Here is a 15,024-nt window from a genome sequence, read left to right as displayed (position 1 = left end):
GAGACACGCACACTCTCAGCTGACACCGCATGTGCGGCCGGCAGGAAGAGGAGGTTTTTTTTTTTTTTTTTTAAAAAAAAAGAAAACCTTGAAGGCTGACTAGACTAGAAATGACTGGTTTGGAAAAAGAACGGGATGAAACCGGACCCAACAGGCCAGGGGAAAGTGTAGAGGCGGCAGTGACCAAGCCACCGTCTGAGCGCGTCCAACCAGGGCGCCGCGTGTCGGCATGTCGCGTGTGAGGAATGGAAAGATTCTTTTTTCTGTGTGACAATGCCAACAACAATCACGAGACAGATCTGTTTAGTACGTGGGGAGCGGGGAGGGGGTGGGCTGCTCACAAAGGGGCGCGATTAGGTGAACAGCTCCCGGGAGCCCAAAACAACAAACAAACAAACAACAAACAAACAAACAAACAAACAACAAACAGTGGGGAGAGCAAAAGCAGAAATGGCGACGATAGTAACGGAGACGAGCCGCAAGGAAAAACAAACGGGAGCCGAGAGAGAGAGAGAAAATACTCCAAGGAGGAAAACACACCTTCCACTCGACGCTCCCCAAACGGACGACCTGTACGAGCGGCGTTTTGGCGTAAACTTTGCCCTGAATATAAATTAAAGGTTTGAGTGGGATGTTGGGAGGATTAACTGCTGCAACAACAGAGGACACAAGTCATCGTATCGCCAAATGCAGTGAAGGGAAAAAATAAAAAAATATAGAAAAAACGGGGGGGCAGAAGGTACAAATAATAATAATAATAATAAAACGACTATGCCACCAACTTACAGTAAAAATTAAACTTTATATTGCAAATAGATTAAAACCTCAGCAACATACAGAGATAAGTGTGTCGTTTACCACATTTCAACTTTTCAAAAAAAAAAAAAGAATATATAATACGTAAAAATTATAAATAGAGTTTTGTGTGCCCCCCCCCCCCCAATCATATTCTAAAAATCAATGGCAGTTTCATCAGTGACAATAACATGCAATTGATATACTTACAGCATTGGACTAGCTACCCAAAACTAACCCAGTCTACTGCCCTCAACCCCCCCCCCCCCAGTACAATCCTTAAATATTTGTCAGCTCATCCAAAACACAATGCCTCTCCCCCCCCAGCCACAGTCTGTGGACTAGTTGAAGGCAAGATATCAACCATATTGGGGGGGGGGCAATAAGAGGGGAAAATAAAACAATAATAATAATAAATTTAAATACTGTTGTGACTAACTCCAGTTTCACTGTGCATGAATATATACAAGAGGCTTCCATAAAGCAAGCTGACCAATTTGAGTAACTGCATAGTGAAAATGATATTTGGTTTACTTACAGATGGGGTCGTGAAAATCAGCTCGGTGTCAGGTGTGTGTGTGTGTGTGTGTGTTTGTCGGGGGTGGGGGGCGGGGGGACAGCACGAGCCCTGGGCTGCAGGACTCCAAACGGGGCATGGGGAGACTGGTGCAGCTGGAGGGGGCGTGCTCTCTGCCCCGTGTTCACACGAATCCATCAATGTGCACGACACCCCCCCCCCCGGACACGCATAAAAGACACACGTGTGCAGCAACACACGGGGATCAGGCATTGAGGACAGCAGACACACACGCGCGCGCGCGCACACACACACACACAAACACTCGTATTTGTCAGGTATGACTCCATCTGCGAATGAATGAAAATACCCACAAAATACCTTTTTTTCTCGGCAGAAGACAAAGCAGCTTTGTTTTAAATGAGGATCGACCTGGAGCGTGTGTACACGCGTGTGCGAGTCGCCCAGAGTGCAAGCAGTGAGAGGAGGCGCGCGGCGAGAGGCCGGACATGAGCACGGCCGCGCGGAGCCGCTGGCGACAGCCGGGGACAAGCATCACAATCCTATTGGCTAAAGTGCAGAAAGTCTCCGCCTGACTAATGCTCTTTGAAAGATGAACAGAATCTGTCTGCGGGGTTCTGCATGTTTCGGGTCGGCAAGGCTCAGCCCCGTCAGCGCGACGGACTCCGGCATCTCGCAGCGTCCTCAACACAGCTGCTCTCGCTTACACAGCCCCTCCCTCATCACTAGCTATAGATTATACATCCATATACATAATCACTGTAATTATAACGATTTTTTTTGTATCTGTTTTTGTCGACACCTTTGGTGTGCACGTCACCATGTTCTCCCGCATCTAGAGTACTATTTCCGGAGGCCCATTCAGACAGAAGGTAACAGACAGACAGGCAGACGGACAGACAGACAGGCGGGCAGGCAAAAAGACTGGCTGACTGTCACGCACCGTTCCAGCTTCCTGGTCATTCACGGGCAATAAACCCAGAGGAGACCGGGTGCAGGTTGCGCCATGGCGGCGAGCAGAAGCCTCGGCTGGCCAGTAAGTTTGAGCACCGCAGCGAGCCTGGCTTCCAGCTGCAGAAGGCCACTTTGCGCGAGAGTCACGTTGCTGCTATAATTGCCGCTCCGTTCCGCCAAAATGCTGTAGTGAAGACTGCAGTAAATGAGAAAGCGGCAAGTTTCCGGTTCATAGCTAAATTTATGCGAGGCATAAAATGGTTAGCAGCACTTGCGCTAAATGCCATTTAGCAGTCTGACACAAGAGGGCGCTGTTTGACAGTTAAAGATGTGCGGCTGATGTGAGCCAATTCACAGATGTCAACCGCTGCATGGCGAAAATGTATGTGGGCTTAAATTAAAAGTGAGCTCTGAGCACAGCTTGTTACCCATTAATCACTGCTGCACCTACGTCAGGAGACAAGAGTCCAGTTATGAACGTGGCTTGTGATTTAAAGCTTTCCAATAGATCTCTGGCCCACCCCCCCAGAGCTAATAAAAGCAAACTGCAGGAGCCACCCTGTTCAATTTCGTTACAGTCAACAGGCAGGCAGGCTTACCAAAACTGCAGTGTTTAAGCATTAAGTTGAACATAATCTTACAGTAATCATGGGTATAGAGATCAGCTAGGCCTCACGCCCCCTGCATCCCCCCCCCCTTTAATCTGACCCTTTGAGTCATCATTGCCAGTATCAAGTGTATTCGTCCATATTTGGTCTTTGTGTTCACTTTGCATTACGTCACTTATTTGGCTTTAAAAAATAATAATAAATTAAAATCATCCTTTGGGGACGAGACCAAGACAGCAGCGTCTAAATCAATAGTAGCAGCGTTGACAAGATAAATAATAAGAACGACAACATCAACAATAATAATGGCAGCAGTGTATTCTGCTCCACTCTATCAGCCAATTCAGTAAAACACCATAAAAACAGGCCGAGTCTGAGGTCTCCCAGCGCAGACGTCTCAGGACACGCCTCCATTCTGGCCCTACGTCCCACCACCTAGCTCCTCCCCAAACCCATCGACCCTTGCTGGATCTCAGCCCACCTCCTCCTGCACTTCCTTGCTATCATCATCTCACTTCCTATTGTCCTCCTTGGCATCACACCCCCTGCTGCTTCATCCTCCAAGCTCACTATGCCCACGGTAACGGTCCTCACTCCCATCTTCTACCATCTGAAGGTCTCCATCTGAACGACTTACTAGATCCTCTTTAAGAACCCCCCCCCCCCCCCTCCCCCATGCCCTTCTCCTTCTGGGGTTTTCCCACCTCCGCACTGGCGGTTTGGCGCAACAGATATCAAAGGCGGCTTTGCCTTAGCTCGTGTCATGGCCTGACCGAACGTAGGCGGACGTGATGTGTAGTGTTGCCGCTCTTTGACTCTGTTGACGCCGTGACCAGGACGAGGAGACCGGGGGAATGTCCCACGTAAGCTGGCTCTCCTTCTTCACCTTTCCCACATTTCTTTGCCACAGGATGGTTAGGCACTGCATTCGCACCACTTCGCGTCGCCCTCCAACACCCCTGCAGGAGGCTACGCTCTTCTCACCACATCCCGTGTCCTTGTCTCTCGTGAGGGAGCGGCCGCGGGTCCTACGCTGCCCCCTCTCTTCATGTACACCCCCCACCCCCCTACCCGTCCACCGAGCAGCTCCCCAAACGACTCCACACCTTCCAAAACCAAGCAGAGTCCCTTTAGTTCCTTGGATAGCACGATGAAGGCTAAAAGACTAGCCTGAGTCAGGTTAAAGCCTTTAGTGATGAGTTAACGTTACCCACGATCTGACTTGGGTCACGCCAGGGGCACAAAATTCTTCCCCCCCAGAACAATACACTGAAATCTGACCTACAGAGCTACTTAGTCCAACACTGCACTAGCTTCAGCAGACTGCCCGCATATTGTGTGTCCTACAAGCCCCCCCCCTCCATAGCCATGCATGCTGTGTTTACAATAGCTGAGCTCTACCTATAGCTACGGTGTGCCACGATCCTGCAGGAGCGACCGAGCGAATGTGCCTTCTGGACAGTATACAGGTGGCTTTTTCTCCGCAGTCACCCATCTGAGGCACGGAGTCACTGCAGTGCGGCTCCAGCCCCTTACAGTGCGTCCGACTTTTTACAGAATGAGATGGGGCTATAATAAAACCAGGTCAAACCGGGCATTACTGACTGTGTCTGTGTGTGTGTTAGGGTTAGGCTACACTGGCAGGTGAGCACCACTGAGCGAGAGCTGTGTCAGCCAATCAGGAAGCCCCTAGCATTCGAGAGCTTCACCAGCCAATCAGGAAGCCGCTAGCATTCTAGAGTTTCACCTGTCTGCCCATCTGTTCCAGCACTGACTGGAGACCAGCATCTGCTTGTCTGTCTGTCATTCGGGAGACACCAGGAACGCCCCCTCACCCCTCCTTCCCCACCCCTCCCCCTCTGGGCCTCGGTCCTCCAGTCCTCCAGCTTGTTTGCTCGCCTGCTCCCCCGCCTGGCTTCTCCAGCTACCTGCTGAAGAGGGACTGCAGCTGATGCGGGCTGTAACACTGGCTGCTGCGTGGCGACTCGGTGCGCTCCATCACCCCCTGGAACCAGCCTGCCACGTCCACTTCCTGGACCTCGTAGCGTCGGATGAAGCTGTGCTCCTGCCGGGGGAGGGGGGGGCGGGTCATTAACGAGTGTGTACCAACGTGTACTGGCCTTTTGAGGGGATTTTGGAGGTTGGGGGGGTATTGAGCAAAAGCAGATTACTTACAAGCAGCTTGTGATATTTTGGCCTTTTTCTGTGATCCTTCGTGAGGCTACCGAGGGAGAGGAAATAAAATCAAAATGATGCAAATCCTTCTAAATGTGACTGACTCAGAGTCACATAGGCAGAACATTAAGGCCTCAACCACAATGGCTGCAGCCTGTTTGTACCTCTGCATAGATTTTAATGTACCCAAGTACTTATCATTAAGCACTGGGTATTAAACTATTTTCCAGACTGCAGATTGTGACCACTCCCATCCCCCCCTCATTCATACAGCTACCAAGAACAGTTTAAATTTACATCTGGCCCCCCAGAAATGCTGAAGCTCTGAGGCCAACATCCCCCACTGTCATGACGTCACACTGAGAGGTAGAGTCACACGCGGGTGCTTCTCACACTGAGGGCGGAGTCGCCGGGGCAGACCCTGGGGTGGAGCGGGAACGGCCCTGGCCGGCCTTACCAGTCTTTGACGAAGGACTGGAAGTCGAGGGAAAAGCCCATGCTGAGCGGGAGCAGCGGAGGGTCCTCCTGCAGCACTTTGGTCAGCACCTCGAAGTCCGTCTTACAGTTCTTGTAGGGGAACTGCCCCGTGGCCAGCTCCACCTGCAGGGGGGTGGAGGGGGGCACAGAGGGGTCAGCTCTTATTTTAGCTTTTGGTTATGAATTGAGCCTTTTTCAATAGAGCACCATCTAGTGGTGTCTGAAAATACAGCAACTGGTTCATTAAGCACTATTTGGCCATCACTACCCAGTACTGAAAAAGTAGGCTGTGAAATAAGATTAATGCTGATATTATTGATCCCATGGGAGAAAGTAAACAAATAGCAAGGACTAGAATGGGTGCAGTGCAGAAGTGGGGGGGGGGGGGTCAGACAGACCGATGATAGGTGGCATTTACCAAAGAGATCCCCAGGCTCCAGACATCCGCCCTGATGTCATAGTCGGGCTTACTGGGGTCAGGAGGGTCTATTCTCTCAGGCTGTGAACAGAACAGAGTTAACAAGACCCCAGTGTTGGGAAAGCCCAGCAGCCAATAGCAGAAAGGCCACTAGGGGGCGCCACCCCCCATGCTGAGCAAGGACTCACAGCCATGTAGGCAGCGCAGCCAGCGCTGCGGGTCTTGGCCTTGGAGTCCACCAGGCGACCACTGATGCCGAAATCGCACAGCTTGATCTGACCCTTAGCGTCTAGCAGGATGTTGGATGGCTTGACGTCTCTGTGGATCACGCCATGCTTCTCCTTGAGGTACAGCAGCGCCTTCACAATCTGAGGGGCAGCGAGATGCCAGGTGCCATGAGCTATCAAGCGAGGAACCAGCGTGTGCTTCTTATAGACCCTTGGAGGTAACAAAGGGAGAGGGACTCACTGCAACAGTCATCTTGCCCAGAATGCGCTCAGGAATTGGACCCTGGATCCTTTTCTTCAGCTTCTCGGCACACGTGCCCATCAGCTCCATGGCGATGAACACGTCAGTCTGCGGAAGGGAAAATCAGAACCTATTGCCAAGGGTGACTGGCACACGCCTGGCACCCCAGGACGCTTTGGTTTTTAAGGAAGGCGCCTGATGTCACAGCCCACAACTAAGAAAACGGCACGGATGCGTCTGCGTGTGTCTTTGTGATTGTGTGTCTGGACTAGGGCTGTGGGTCCGGTCATTCTCGTCCCCATACAATGAGATGTTAGACAATCTCTGCTTCTCACATTGGTCACTATGGCGCCGTAGCACTGGATGATGTATGGACAGTCATGACTCTTCAGGACGACGTCCAGATCCATCAGGATCCTCTTGTTCTCGTCCTTGTTGCCCGTCCTTCGCATTTGCTGTGGAGACACAGACGAGAGCGAACAGACTGCTGTTATTATAGTCACTGGGAGGGACGTCACGACCACCTGAGCTGACCTCTCAAGCCCCACGGTCGGCCTAAAGCAACTGGGCCCTTTCATGCTTCCTAAGACTCACAAAAAAAAAAAATCACAAAGCTACATCTTTAAACTACAATGAAAAAGAAATTATCTATAAAATGATATCAGTAAGAAGAAAAGGAACAAAATCTAAATAGCTAATGTTGTTCCAAAAAACTACTACTACTTAAGGACCATGGTTTGGGCATTTCTCCCCCCCAAAGAATGTGTGTCACCATCTGGAGAATAAGGGCGCAATTACTGGACAGCTGTGTCTCTGCAGTGCACTGGGCACCCCACTGGGACACAGCTGGTGGTGCCCTGATTGGATGGATCACTGGGACAAGAAAACTGCCGATCTCTGCCTGCAGCCCTTTAACTTTGCGCAAATAACTAAATAGCTAACATGAAAATTGAACTGCTACGAGGTCTATAATTAAGGACTTTGCTCAGCTGAACGCTTAATCACAACTATGTAATTAAGGGCTCGAACAGAGCACAAACAAATGCGACAGACTTACAGCCAAGGATAAACAAGAGAAATAGTGATGTGCGAGTCCCTCCACCTCCACGTCCTCCAGCCCCTGCGGGTCCCCCCTCACCTTCACAGCGATCACATGACCCGTCTTCTTAAAGCGCACTTTGAAGACCTGACCACAGGTGCCACTGCCGATCTCACCCTCGTTGATCAGGTCGCTCACCTCCGCCGGGTACCGCTAGGGGGCATGACACAGTGTGCCTTCAGTGCAACGCGATCACGCGAGTAGAAGGATATACCACACAAAACGGTCCCCCTGCTGGTTCACCTGCCCATCTATCTTCAGGTACCCTGTCTGCTTCATGATCTCTTGGAGCTTCTGGTCGATCTCAGCACTGGCGGGGGGGTAGATAAAACTCTCGTCACTTTAAAAGGAGCGTAATCTGACTTTATTCATTTATGACTAATTTTAAATGCAAATTTAAGTATTTAAAAAATATATATATATCAGAGGACCATATTGCACATGAATCATCCAGCAGGTCGAATCATTCCAACTGTGTGTGGGCGAAGTTGCCGCGATGCAACACCATGCCAGCAGGGGCAGCAGACTACGCGGTACAGGTGGTCATTTTGTGCTGAAATGTAGCTAGCATTTAGCATGTTAGCGTCATACTTCTCCAGGCTCTTTTGTAGGCTGTAAGGCGGGGTCGGCAGGGTCAGCATGTGACGAGGCCGGCTGGGGTACGCATGGTGCTGGGGGTGAGTTCTCCGATGATGACGAGCGGCTCCCTCCGTCGTTTGCAAGGGGGAGCTGTAGAGCTGAGTGTGAGGAACGAGGAACAAGGAACAAGATGAAGAATGGGAAAGAGGAAAAAGAGAGGTAAAAGACACAGAGGTCAGGGGGAAAAAAAAATCAGAGGGGGAGAGGGGTTGAACCCTTAACAGTATGATCATCCTTTGATAATGACTCCTTGATTAAACAAGCCGACACCCAGCCCAACTGGTGTGAACAAGCTTTTCAAAGTATTTCCAGGCAGCAGATTATAGAATGAAAGATCTGTTAAATTTAGGTCTTTTATTCAGCGTTGCACTCATCTCAGATTTTCAGACCACATGTGGCATCACTGTCAAATCAAAAACTTAATGACACTTTAAATATATACTGTCTATTAATGGTGATTTGCATAATAACCTAGTTTAACATAAGCACTAGTTGAGAAGATTAAGGTTCTGTCGCGATCTATTTAAATAAAAGTGTCAAATCAGCGTTTTTAAAAATATTTTATTATAATGGACTGAGCAACATTATTAGCAACACAAAACTGAAAGTCAAAGAGACAATCTGTGTTTGAGCTGGGGGAGTATTTTACAGGGTTCGCATCACTTTTTAATAATTTTATGTTTTATGTTATTGTTACATAGCTTTTATGCCATTTTTTACTTACAACAATATATTAATACTATAGAAATTCTTTTTGAGCTCCATATCATCCATAACTTAGGTAGCAAATAGGAGTCTTGACTGGCAGTCCCAATGACAAATCAAGCTTTGAGCACTGAGGCACTGCCTAACTGAGTGGAGCAGAAATCAGACAGGAAACCCCGCCCCCAAAAGGAGCATGCCAAGTGGCGCCCGGAGGGGTGAGCTGATCGAGTTCCCCCCCCCCCGCACAGTGGACTGACCCCACCTTTTCACAGTAAACCAATTTAGTGGCGTTGCGCACACAAACAAACACACACACCATGACAGCACAGGCAAATCAACCATTTTAGTCAGTTTAAATAAGTAACCAAAACAAAACGTGCCAAACCAGCTTCAGAGTTAGTGTTAGCTTGTCCCAGCATGCACTAGGGAGACCGCATTCAGACACATAGCAAGAATAGCTGCCCTCCTTCAGATCATAACATGGCACCTTCCAGTATAAACCTCCCTCACAGGACGCAAACCTAGTCCCGAGCTCCAGTGTCTTGCAAATTTTTTGAGACTGACAAATTCAAACTTTGGCTACTCTCCCTGTCTTGCTGCATGTGACAGTGGGGCTGTGGTCTTCAGCGCCCCCTTGCCTACAGGCAGGACAAACTGCGACATCTACTTCAGCAATGCAGCTAGAGAGAGAATAAAGGGGTTAATACAGGCGTGATGCCCTCAGCAATGCAGCTAGAGAGAGAATAAAGGGCTTGATACAGGCATGATGCCCTCAGCAATGGAGCTAGAGAGAGAATAAAGGGCTTGATACAGGCATGATGCCCTCAGCAATGCAGCTAGAGAAAGAATAAAGGGCTTGATACAGGCATGATGCCCTCAGCAATGGAGCTAGAGAGAGAATAAAGGGCTTGATACAGGCATGATGCCCTCAGCAATGCAGCTAGAGAGAGAATAAAGGGCTTGATACAGGCGTGATGCCCTCAGCAATGCAGCTAGAGAGAGAATAAAGGGCTTGATACAGGCATGATGCCCTCAGCAATGCAGCTAGAGAGAGAATAAAGGGCTTGATACAGGCATGATGCCCTCAGCAATGCAGCTAGAGAGAGAATAAAGGGCTTGATACAGGCATGATGCCCTCAGCAATGCAGCTAGAGAGAGAATAAAGGGCTTGATACAGGCATGATGCCCGGTGCCAGGCAACACCTATATACAGAGCCTGACAGCTTCTCCGATAACCAGCATTTTGTTGTAATGACACCTGCCTAGAAACAAAAAAAAAAAACACTGGTGAATAGTGGTGAACACGCAGGGAAGAGTCCCAGGTCAGTCAGGCCTGGCCTTTCCTCCTGTAGCAGACCCGCTGGCCATAGAGTCCATTAGTAAGTTAGTCACAGCAACGTCTTTACGCCTAGACACACAAGACAGACAGAAAGGCAGAAGCACAGCAGGTGGACAGGCAGAGCGGATCCGTGTGAGAAGGCTATACACAGTCCCAGCCAATGACCCACCGATCCCCAAGGGTGGAGGGGGGGGGGGGGGGGGGCTGAGGGTCAGCAAAGGCACCCGGACGTGCGGAAACGGGAACCTGAAAGGGCCCAGAGCGCGTGGGAGAGCGGCCGAGTTGAACGGTGTTCCCGGGGCGGCCCGGTGAGCCCGAGTGGGTGGGGCGTGCAGTAAGCTCCATGCACAGAGTCTCAGTACAGCAGTTCAGGGTTAATAATCTCACGCGACCCTCCACACACACTCACACACGTGAGCACGCCAACACGCTGCCCTGCCACTGGCACCCATACGGGGGGGGGGGGGGGGGGGGGGGGGGCAGAGGAGGAACGGAGAGAGAGAGAAATGAGGGAAATAATCGAAGACTATGCCAAGAATGAGATGACACACACAGGGCGGTGTGTTCAGTGTATCACAGAAAAAAAAACTTTATTCAAAGAGTATATATTGATTTTAAGTGAAATAAGTAATAAATATATATATAAATATATATATGCAATTGAACTTGCTATATATATATATTGACTTTTAACTGCACTACTAGGCATAAATCAGACTTTTGAAAAGTAAAGTTCATTTTTTTTATATATAGATGGACAGAATTAAGCAAACAAATTGCAGTGCTCTGCCACTACACAGGCTGGTCAGGGTAGGAGAGACAATGTGGGTAAGCAGATAATTCAACCGCGCCTTTGGAAGTTCACCAGTACATTTCATACTTTAGATGAGAGAGAGGAGGAGAGAGGGAGTGTGTGAGAGAGAGAGAGAGTGTGACAGGCAAAGAGGGCGCAATGGCAGGGGGGAGGGGGGGGGGTAGGATGGTTGGAATGATACCTGCACGCTGAGAAGGGGCTGGAGCGGGACTGAGCTGGATCACGATGACTGGACACGGGGGAGAAAAAACACACACGCACATTACTATACTGTACATGGCGGAGAGTGCCTGGCGTGAGCGCACGCACACACATCACAGCTGTATGCACGTACATCACTGTGCGCGACACCTGCCATGCACACTTGCGCACACGGGCTACACTGCGCACGGCCAAACTTGCTACCTTCTGTACACTCCCTGCATAAAATCTTCCGAATCTGCCAGCAATGTTCACGACAGGCCAAGCGACAAGGCAATACCGTGTTGGCTGCCAGGCTAATGCCCGCGATAACTGCTTTCACCAGATCAGTGCAGGGCTGGCATATGTAATAAAAACAGCTTTTGTAACAGCATTCCACATCCTTGAACATATACAACTGATTCCAACCCAGTTTTCTGAATTCTGTCTTTAAACCCATGCTTATCTCAATGAGACCAGAGTTGGTTTCTCCATTACTGAACGCTGCCTTCGAATCAATCTAATAAACTAGCTTATATAAAACACACATGCACATACATTAAATACAGTATTCCTCAGCATATACAGAAATGACAGTTGTCATGAATACGACATACTGCAGTCTTCCCACCACGACAGCACCATGCGATATAAAGGCCGTCTGCGGTCCGACCGCCTGGCTGACATGTGTACTGTCCATCTTGCAGGATTTTCTCACACCTGATGTCACACTGGCTCAGCAGCTCAAAGGTCAGCATGTGACATTAAAAGTACTTGAAATATGTATCAATTTAATGTGGATGGAGGTTTTATCGTGACTCATTTCAGCCACCAGGTTCCCACAAACTGCCTTCTAAGTACCTCAGAGAGACCGATTCAAAACATTCAGAAAAAAACACAAAGCAAAAACTGAAGATTACTTAAAAAGGATAAAACCTGGATGAATTTCTACAGTCTTAAACTGCAGCTTGTTTTTAAAGAAACCATGAATTTTGACAGCCATGAGCCAGATAAGTGCAAGATTAGTTGTTAGAAGATGGATGGATTTGACATTTAGCCAGTGATGTACATTTACTAGGGACTAGAAGAGATTCATTACGGAAGAATTGATTGAATGCTTTCAGTCTTATCTTATGATTTTCCTTCAACATATTCATAAAACATATACTACGGCGAAATGTGTGCTATGTGAAATGGGATTGTCAAATTCCTATACACTCATTTACAATATAAAATGCACTATTCCCCCCCCCCCCCCCAAAAAAAAAGTACCATTTATTCATAGTTATACTGCAAGTCATTTATACAGGGAGAATTTCAGAAGAATACCTCTACCAGTAGACTGAATGGTAGAATTAAACCAAAACATAAAACCATTATACAAACACTATCATACTCAAGAAGACAATCACCTTAACACAACTAAAACCAAAAATGGGACAATAATCCAGTAGTCTCTGACAAATGTATCACAAAGCAGTCAAATGGCAAGTGGCATCTCGCAACAAGGGAGAGTTCAACATCCATTCGGCACACAGCCAAGCAAAGTACTTCATCACAGGTACACATACGGGGACAACTTATGCACCAAGCTCAGAGACACGATGTTCAATTCCATGAACGATATATAGACTATGAAAAGTCATACATTACTATAATTATAAAATATTATACAAGATTTTCATGCATTAGGAAAAAGGGCATCATATAGGAGAAATGCTATGGTCATCATGGTTACAGTCATGATCATGTTGTCTAGTTGCTCCGCTCTCTTCACACATTACACTGAAAGCGACCGTAAGACGTCAGATTTTGCCCGGTATTTCCTTTACGCAGAAGACGAACAAAGTTGGACAATTAATCCGCAAGGTCCAGCAGCGGGCAACCCAAAAACCGGGCACTTGGTACATGACAGAACAGGGCCCGCAGGCGAACAAGCCTCGGAGCCCATGATCACAGATACAGGGAATCACCCCGGGCCGGAGTCACCAGCCAAGCCGTCCCTGCCTAAACATGTCCCCTGTCAAACACCCCGCTGCTTGCTTACCAACAGGACAACACACACGGTCGGGGAAGAGACACAAGGCATTGGGATCACAGCCGGGTCCATATATAACCGGGCTGCATATTGCGCCTTATGGCAAACGAAGACCCGATGAGCTACAAACCGCCCCGCTGACTGACCGACGGACAGATGGGGCCTGCTAATGCTGGCTAACTAACCCGACAGCAGAGCCCTTCCTAAGCAGAACAGCGCAATGTAACGGGCGAGTCACAGCAAAGCGCCCCCCAAGCGGCCCTTCGTGTGCGCTCAGTAACATCCGCGATGCTTTTGAGGACAAGGCTGCCGATAAAAGAGCCGAGCTCAGGTTTGTTTATATGTAGCTGGCTGGCCAACGATGTCTCAATTACACTCCCCCTCCGTCTCCTTCCCTCCCCTCCCTCTCGGCAAGTCCTTTCCTCGGCTGTCCGCGATTTTCCTCGGGGAGTCGCTTCATTCCTCTGTGCCGGACACTTACTTGGCCTTGGACGCGAACGCTGAGGACTCATGTCGATGTTAAGGTCGATACGTCGGCGAGCCTCCTTATTCTCCTGTTTTAGTTTCTCCTCGATCCGGGAGAGTCTCTGTTCCAGCGACGACATCTTGAAAAACTACGGACCATGGAGTACTGCACCTACTGCGTCTAGCGTCGCTAGCGGACGACGGGAGCGTTGCATTGGCTGAGGCATGTCGGGATGTTGGAGGACCAGAGCTTCGCTGTAGTACCATAGAAACAACCGCGAGCTGGAAAGCCCCTGCCAGCAGGTCATATGATGTAGTGTGACGGTAATGCTGTTCTGTATGTAAGGGTATAGAAACATTAATTAACGAAATGATTGATTCCTTATTTATGGAATAATAAAAATAATAATGTTTTGTTGTATTTAGATGCATTTTTAATGAAAAAGTTTTAAGTACCACTAAAATCTCCTTATTAATTGGTTATTATCAAATGTATGCAAGTAGCTAGGAATACAGAAAGTTAAACAGGTATAATTTTATTTTTTTAAATGTTAACGTCAATAATATTATTGGTGCCATATACAATATTCAGTTTTTACAAAGGTTACCGTAACCCTTATGACAAAAAAACTCATTCAACGGTAAAAATGTATATAAAACGGTAGAATTCCAAGTAGGTCTTCTGGATGGAGCAGGTGAAGTAATTGTGCATCGTTGTAGTCGATTTCTGTCGGGTGGATTTACTTAATTTCGCAATCCCTTTAATTAAAGTTGAAAAAATAGTGGGAACATTGCCCTTTCTTGGCCCTGTTCTCAACCCAGTTCTGGATCAAAATGCGCACTTTTAAGTGATCCCTTTAATAGAGACAAAACTAGGACATTGAAATAACGTCGGTACATCTCGGTCATTCTCACATACTAAGCAAATTTATATATATAAGATCAATTAAAGAAACATATATATATATATATATATATATATATATATATATATATATATAATCACACACACACACACACACACACAGAGTGCAAACTTTTGAACGCAGTGACAGCGCTTGTTTTCAAGCGTCCTGGTTTAGTATTTTTTTGGAAGAAGTAGGTTTTTCATTGTGCAACCTCCTCTCCGTTCATGCTGCCCTCATGTATCCCAGGACATGAGATCGGTGGGCGTAGGCCCACCTTTTGATTATGGTTTACTAGTGTTTACTACCTAGGTTTAGTCACTAAGCATTAGAAACAGCGTTCAGCAGTTATACAGAAACAATTAGCTAACTGAAAGCATTGTTTCATTTAGTAAGTACTGCATGTC

General features: G+C 48.0%; 1 protein-coding gene across 1 annotated transcript; it reads right to left on the bottom strand.

Moving 5' to 3' along the window:
- Nucleotides 1–782: 782 nt before the first annotated feature.
- On the bottom strand, nt 783–13,907 carry map2k7 (mitogen-activated protein kinase kinase 7). Its single transcript, XM_049013665.1, is given in 13 exon segments — nt 783–4,960; nt 5,071–5,116; nt 5,528–5,670; nt 5,966–6,046; nt 6,154–6,333; nt 6,434–6,541; nt 6,769–6,888; nt 7,572–7,685; nt 7,776–7,842; nt 8,124–8,209; nt 8,211–8,269; nt 11,211–11,258; nt 13,729–13,907. Coding segments are annotated over 13 exon segments (1,317 nt in total). The 5' UTR covers nt 13,853–13,907; the 3' UTR covers nt 783–4,819.
- Nucleotides 13,908–15,024: the final 1,117 nt, after the last annotated feature.

The sequence above is a fragment of the Brienomyrus brachyistius genome, chromosome 5 (assembly GCF_023856365.1).
Source record: "Brienomyrus brachyistius isolate T26 chromosome 5, BBRACH_0.4, whole genome shotgun sequence".
Lineage (NCBI taxonomy): Eukaryota > Metazoa > Chordata > Actinopteri > Osteoglossiformes > Mormyridae > Brienomyrus > Brienomyrus brachyistius.
Note: the sequence above shows the minus strand (reverse complement) of the source record. Positions and strands in the feature narration are given on the sequence as shown.